Source organism: Canis lupus, chromosome 30 (genome assembly GCF_003254725.2).
Source record: "Canis lupus dingo isolate Sandy chromosome 30, ASM325472v2, whole genome shotgun sequence".
Classification (NCBI taxonomy): Eukaryota; Metazoa; Chordata; class Mammalia; order Carnivora; family Canidae; genus Canis; species Canis lupus.
Window position 1 is genome coordinate 38,158,215 of NC_064272.1, and position 6,718 is coordinate 38,164,932.

Here is a 6,718-nt window from a genome sequence, read left to right on the forward strand (position 1 = left end):
TTCAGAAAATAATTTAATAAACAACGAATTATATTCTTTACACCTAGTCTCCTGCAAGGAAGACACCTCTTGCCCCAAGGAGGCACTAAAGGGCACAAAGGTCAGAGATCACCAGCACCCTTGTGGACTTTTTTTTAAAAGAACCCCCAAGGAACTCCACGTGTATACATTTTTCTCCAGATTAAAGTCACTGCTGTCCTCTTAAAAGCCCACGTGGGGAGCTGAGGAGGTATTCACAGCCCCATTGTAGAGCTGGGGAGACTCAGTCCAGAAAAGGGGAAGAGACGTGCACAGGGTCACACACTGGAGTAGCAGCAAGGGCAGACCCAGAACCAGGTTTCCTGGGTTGCTAGCTCCTCTGCAGCCGGATGGGTCAGGCACCCCCATGCCTCCCCCCTTCCAGGCGGGGACCAGCTCTGTGGCAAGTAGGGGCGAAGGCTAAAGGCTAAGGACCGCTCTCCTTGTGCCCCCTGGGCCAGAGCGGGAACAAGAAGGCATGGCTTTCTGAACTCTGTCCCAACCCTGCAAAGTATATTATCTTCAGGTCTGAAGGATTATCTTAAACTATCGAGAGGGCGGCAGGGGTCAGCTCTCAGGAAACCTGGTGAGCTCTGTGGGGTTGAGTGCCCAGTGCGGGGTGGGTGGTCCCTGAGGGGTCTGGGGGTGCCCCATTCCAGTGCCAGGAGGGAGGGAGTTGTGGTAAGGGTTCCCGGGAAGGACAGGGTGGGTCCAGGGCACAGCTGCCTGCTGACAGGGAAGAGCCAGAGGAGAAGCACCCTGCAGAGGGCCCCCTGCCCTGTTCTCAGAGCAAGGCCAGGGGCTTGGGGCCCCCAAACTGACAGGCTCAGCAGCCTCAGTCACCAGGATCAGTCACAGGCTCAGGATCCAGCAGTCACCAAATCACAGAAGTCACGCAGAGGAAAGTCTTTTCCCCGAGTCCTGCTCCCCTTCCCCCATGGGCCAAGGCCCAGCGCTCCCCACCAGGGGACACAGGCCACCAGGCCACCTGGGAAGTGCCAAGTATCCTGGGGGTGTGTGTCTTAGAGCTGCCCATGCCGGAAGCCTGCTCTGTAGCTTTGCAGGGGGCCACAGGATCCTGGGCGTCGGTCCAGGTGTGTCCGCAGAGATGGCTGGCTCGTGGTCGTCCGGTCAGCCTTCCGGGGTCACTGCAGGGTGCACGCTGTGGGGAGGAAGGGGGAAAGCTAGCCTCAAGTCTCTGGCAGAGAGGCAGAATTTGGGGCTGCCCCCAGCCCTTCCGAGCCCAGGGCAGGACTCACAGGTACGAACGGACTCGGACAGTCCCTCCTTGTCCAGGGTCTCGGCTGCCCAGCGAGACTCCCTCATCTGTGGGACATACAGGCGGCCCAGGGGTGAGGGGCAGCCAGGCGGGCCCAGGCCCCACCGAGCAGACCCTGAGTGAGTGACGGCCTGAGGGCAAAGGACAGAGAGGCGATGGGGAGACTCCGGGACAGGGCGGGACAGGCCAGGGGCGCCGGGGCGGACAGCCGCGGGCAGACAGGGCCAGAACCCAGACGTGCCCACCTTGACCTGCTCCTTCAGGTATTCGGCTCGAGCCATGAGGTTCTGAACCTGCCACGGGAAGACATGCTCAGGGGTGCGGGCCGTAGGGGCCTGAAAACTGCTTTCCTCCTCACTGCAGATGCCCTCCAGAACCCTCCAGCCAACCCGAGCCTCCTCCCCCTGAGCTCGGTCTCTGCTCCCTTCTCCAGGAGGCCGATCCCCCTGAAGCAGCGCAGCCCACTTTCCCAGACCCCTGGCACCCGAGCCCCTGAAGGAGTGCACAGGGCCACTGTGAGGTGTGACTCCCAGATGTGGAACACCCTGAGGGAAGCTGGGGAGGTCCCCCAACATGGGGGCAGGGGGAGAGGCAGGGAGAAAGCTTCCCGACCCTCCCAATCCCAGTGGGCACCTCGGTGTGAAGCAGCTCCCGCCTCCGGCCTGTGGGCTCCGCTACGAAGAGAGGGAGGGCACGCGGTGAGGGCTGGGCAGCCCGGGCTCGGGGCGACCACGGGGCAGCGACCACGGGGCCTCACCTGCCAGCAGCACCAGCAACTCCCCCAGGGCACGCTGGTACAGGTCCAGGGCATCCTGCTCCCCACCAGCCTCCTCCTCCTACGGCCACAGACACACCGGGTCGCACAGGGTCATGCCCAGGACGCTTCCTGCCCCACCTGGATCCCTGGCACTAGATACAGACCTTGGCCATGGCAGCCGAAGCCACTTCCAGGGCCGCGAGGAGCCGAGGTTTGTCCCGGGCCATCTCTGGGGGGAGGGCAGAGGCTCCGGGTGAGGGGCGGCCTGGGTTTCACCTCAGGGAGCCTCCCCCACGCTGCCGCCCCTCCTGCTGGAGGTAAAGGGCAGGGGCTGAGGCCAGGAACCAGGCCTACCTCTGAGCAGGTCTTGCGCAGAGGTCCCCTGCCTCAGCAGGGCCTGATTGGAGGACGAGACGATGGCTTTGAGCTCCTCAGCCCGGGACACGTACTGCCCCACCTGCAGGCGGTGAGGGGCTGAGGAGAGGCTGTCCCCCCAGCCCCACTCCTGCCTCACCTGCACCCACCTCCCAAGTTCTCCCTCCGCGTCCCTGGTGGCTGCCCCAAGCTGTGACGTCCGGGGGCTGCAGCGGCGGGCCTGGGCCTCCCTGGGAGAGTCTGCCTCTCGGCTGCAGGAGAGCCAGGCTGCGGAGATCCCGGGATGGCGCCAGTTTCCTTTGGGAGACGCCCTCACCCACCTTTGCCTTGATCGCTTCCTTCCGTTGGGCATCCACTTCGTCTGCAGAGAGCGGGGGTTATGTGAGGAGTGCCCCGCCGCGCCCCAAATCCTCTGGAATCCTCAAAAGGACCCAGCGTCACGTTTACCCTCCACAAAATCCTGGGGGGCAAGGGGGCTGCCTCTGGCGCCCACCCGGTGCAGCTGCGGCCGCCCCACCACTGCTGACCCGGCCCCGCGCACTCACAGTGCAGCGCGGGCACGAAGAAGTCCAGGGCTTTGCAGTAGAGCGATAAGGCGGCCGCGGCGTCCCCGTCCTGGTCCTTCTTCACAGCCTGCACCACCAGGGCGGTCTGGGGGACAGGAAGATCAGGAGTCAGGCCACCCCCATGCCCACCATGAACAGAGAAGGGCAGATCCTCTGTTCACCGCCTAACGGGGCTGCTGAGCGCCCCACCCCCGCCCTCATTCCACCCCGTCCCGCTGGCCTGCGTACTGCTCGTGCCAGGCTCTCCCCACTGGGCATGTGCTCCAGGTCCACCCAGGGGTGGGCAAAGAAGTCCTGGAAGGAGATGCGACGGTTGGGGTCCCGCTCCAGGAGCCGCTGCAGCAGGTCCCGGCAGTCTCGGGAGAGTGGGGGCCGCAGAGGGAGCTACGGGGTGGGGAGACCCATCACGCGGGGCTCTAGCACCTCAGCTCCCAGCCTGCGCCCCTGTCAGGACCCCCTGGTCTGGGGTCGCCCCAGAGGTCCACCTGTGCAGGTGGAGAACCCGAGCCTCGGGAAGAACAGTGACAGGACAAGGTGATGGAGCCGGTGGAGGGCCACGCCCTCACCAGAAGCCTTGGTGTCGCAGAACCCTGGTTATGGGTCCTTCTCCCCTCCCTGGATCACTCCTGGGAAAGCTGGGCCTGGCCTGCTCTGCTCTTCTCCCACAGGGACCCGCACAATAATCGGGGGATGGGGAGGGCAGGCCCTCTGCTCCCTGCCGTGAGCCGGTCTGGGCTCCCAGAACCCTAAGCCTCCACCTCCCCTCTGGAGCTTGTCCCCGCACACAGGGCCACCCGGAGCCCATGCCCCGGGCTGTGCAGGTGGCAGTGAGGGCTCTAATCTCAGGGCCGGGCAGGTTGCCAAGGCCCTCCAACACGTACCTCGATCACCCGGTTGCTCCGGATCTTCTCTTCCAGCTCCGTGAATGACCTGGAGGCAAAGGGGGGCTGCCCGAAGAGGGCTTCTGTGGAAGGGAGGCAGAGGGCAGGCTGGGGGGGGACAGGGTCAAGCCTGGCCCGGCCCACTCCTGGGGGCGGTGGGGGGGACCCGCAGGGTCACGTGGGTTAGCACCCTTCAGGAGTGGCCCGGTGAGGCCTTCCCTGAGGATACGCGGTGGAGGCCCCAGGTTGGGGCCAGGGCCAGGGCTCTCACCATACAGGATGACCCCCACGGACCACAGGTCCACCCGGGCGTCGTACTGCCGCTGACACACCATCTCGGGGGCCATATAGAGGGGGGAGCCACGGAGCACATGCTTCTCGTCCCAGGGAGACATGTGCTGTGCAAAGCCAAAGTCTGCGGGCAAGAGGCCAGGCAGCAGGGCCCCAATTCTAGCTGCTGCCGCTCCTGCCCCTAAAGCCTCCCCTGGGTCCAGGGCAGGGCTCCTCCCCACCTGCAGGCTCACCAGGATCAAGCCTACTCTGTAGCCTCTGCTCACACCCCTTCTCTCCAGATTAGCCTAGAACACCCTCCTACACCTTCCTCTGGGAGCTGGAACAAATTCCACCCACCCCGCATAGCCCTCTCTGGGGATCTTTTTCCAGGAAGGCCACCCTGATTGCCCTAGCTATGAGGCTAGGGCCCAGTAGGGCCTAGAAGATGAGAGTTTATCTTGCTTTCTGGCCTCCCAGGCTCAAGTCCATTCTTCTCCAAGTCCCGTCAGGGCCACAGCCACCTCCTCCCCCACCTCCCACCCTCCAGCACTGCCAGACTGAGCCCATCCTGTTGTCACACACGGAGTCTCGACCCTGACCCGAGACTGAGGCCTGACCCCGTCCAGTGCACTGCTGGAGTCACGCGTGGGGAGCCCGAGAAACGTCCTGCCTTTTGGTGGTGGGGCCCATCTCTCTCTGCATCTCCCAGCCCATCACTGTTTGATGACTCAACAGAGGGTGCCATGAGAACAGGGGCTGCTGAGCGAGCCCGGGCAGAGGGAAGCCTCTGCACACCCACCCTCCAAACCTCATCCCTGCTGTTCTAGACTCACACCTGCCAGTTTAAGGTGGGGCTTCTCCAAGGAGCTCAGCAGAATGTTCTGTGGCTTCAGATCCAGGTGAGAGATATTCTGTTCATGCAGGAACTGCAGGGCACTAGCTGGGGAACAAGGCCCACCCAGAGAAACAGGTCAGAGGAGCCCACCCTCCCCTGCCTCTGACCCCTCCCCTCAGCCTTCCATCTGCCCCTTCAAGCCTGCCCAGCCTGACCTCGGCTCTTTAACACTTAAGGATCAGGTTCCTGCCACTTCTAAGAATTTGCCCCCCAGCACCCTGGACCCCTGCATGTCCCCTCCCCCTCCTAGGAGCCTCCCCAGCCCTTGGGGTCTCTTCGTTTTCCTTAGCCAAGTACTTGAGTCTACCCCCGGGCCCTGGGACATGCTAGAGTTCCTTATGGAAACCGGGATTCCCCCCACAGGAGGCGGCGGAGGGTGGGGGGGCTTCTCTCTCCACCTCTCGTGGCACCCCGAGGCCAGGGATAGGCACACGGGAAAGACCGGGCCCTAACCGTCCAAGCTGAGACAGAGACAAGTGCGAGGGGTCAAGGCGGGTCGGGGCAGGGGTCACAGGAAGGGGTGTCGGGCGGGGTCAGAGGCTTTACCCAACTGCTGCATGAAGACGCGAGCCACCTTCTCGGGCAGAAGCCTGCGGGTGTGGATGAAGCGGGACAGGTCGCCCCCTGCGCAGAACTCCATGATGAGGTAGATGTGGTCGCTGTCCCACTGCGCGACAGGCAGACGGCAGCTGGAAGGGGGCGTCCCTCCAGCGCCCTGTGGGGGCCCCCCCACCCCGGGCGCGCACCTGGAAGTCTCGGAGCTGCACGATGTGCGGGTGTCGAATGCCCTTGAGGATCTCGATCTCCGTCAGGAGGTTCTCCACCGAGGCCTTGTTCAGGCTCTTCTTGGCCACGCACTTTATGGCTACGACCTCGCGGGTGTCCTTCTGGGGCGGCAGGTCCGAGGGCTCGGGCACAGCCGGTGCCCGCCGACCCCCCCCCCGCCCCCCCGCGTGCGGGCTCCCAGCGCGGGTCTCAGGCCCGCGGGGCACCGGCTTCGGGAATCCCCGCCTCCGCACCGAGCTGCGCCCCGGGGGCCCCTCCGCCGCCGGCCTTCTGGAACCGCGGCCCAGCCCCCTCCCAGCGCCGCGTCCGCCCCGTGCGGCGCCCGCTCCTCGGCCGCTCGCGGGGCCCCCGGGCCTCCGCCCGCCTCGACACACCGGGCTGTGCGGCCGCGTGCAGCCCCCGCCGGCCCCCGCGCCGCCCACCTTGGCGTAGGCCTTGTACACGGTGGCGTACGTGCCGCTGCCCAGGCGCTCGGTGAGGATGAAGCCGTCCAGCCGCGGGGGCCCCCAGCCGGGCCCCGCCATCCCCGCGCCCCGCGCCCGCGCCCGCGCCCGCCGCTTCCGGCCGCCCCGCTCCCGGGCTCCACGCCGCCCCCAGCGCCGCCCGCCGGGACTGCAGCGCGCTGGGCGGGGCTCTGCCCCCGGCCCCGCCCCCGCCGCACGCGGCCCCGCCCCCGGCCCCGCCCCCGCCGCACGCGGCCCCGCCCCGCCCCGCCCCCGCGGCCTCCGCGAATCCCGGGGTGGGCGCGCCCTGGCTGGTCTCCGCGGGCCCGAGGCCGGCAGCCGTGGCCGCCCGCGGGAATCCCATCCGGGCTGTAGGGCTCACGGGAGGGGCAACGGCGGGGAGCGCGGCTGAGCAGCTGCGCGGGCTGGCGTCCGAGTCGCGGAG

General features: G+C 66.3%; 1 protein-coding gene across 10 annotated transcripts; it reads right to left on the reverse strand.

The window, feature by feature from the left end:
* Positions 1 to 6,396, reverse strand: ULK3 (unc-51 like kinase 3). 10 transcript variants are annotated; one of them, XM_035708999.2, is made up of 16 exons: positions 6,253 to 6,396; positions 5,791 to 5,928; positions 5,591 to 5,711; positions 4,985 to 5,089; positions 4,148 to 4,291; positions 3,877 to 3,959; positions 3,224 to 3,379; positions 2,975 to 3,080; positions 2,569 to 2,790; positions 2,409 to 2,451; positions 2,219 to 2,283; positions 2,055 to 2,133; positions 1,931 to 1,971; positions 1,543 to 1,590; positions 1,278 to 1,428; positions 1 to 1,180 (listed from the first exon to the last, which is right to left on the reverse strand). In XM_035708999.2, exons 1-16 carry the CDS (start codon positions 6,352 to 6,354, stop codon positions 1,150 to 1,152), a joined length of 1,635 nt encoding a protein of 544 aa, XP_035564892.1. In that variant the 5' UTR covers positions 6,355 to 6,396; the 3' UTR covers positions 1 to 1,149. The 10 variants fall into 10 exon arrangements, with proteins under 10 accessions (XP_035564892.1, XP_025327935.1, XP_025327934.1 ...); XM_025472150.3 differs by having other exon boundaries at positions 1,278 to 1,344; positions 2,409 to 2,511; positions 2,750 to 2,790; positions 5,791 to 5,931; XM_025472149.3 differs by having other exon boundaries at positions 2,409 to 2,511; positions 2,750 to 2,790; positions 5,791 to 5,931.
* Positions 6,397 to 6,718: the final 322 nt, after the last annotated feature.

What these genes read in the sequence shown, in the direction of transcription:
- ULK3 (XM_035708998.2), bottom strand. Translation starts at nt 6,354, where the DNA reads ATGGCGGGGCCCGGCTGGGGGCCCCCGCGGCTGGACGGCTTCATCCTC. An exon ending in GTTGCTGGTGCTGCTGGCAG is followed by an intron (nt 1,972 to 2,054) that starts GTGAGGCCCCGT and finishes CTCTCTTCGTAG; the next exon opens with CGGAGCCCACAGGCCGGAGG. An exon ending in GTCCGAGTCCGTTCGTACCT is followed by an intron (nt 1,181 to 1,277) that starts GTGAGTCCTGCC and finishes TCCTCCCCACAG; the next exon opens with CGTGCACCCTGCAGTGACCC.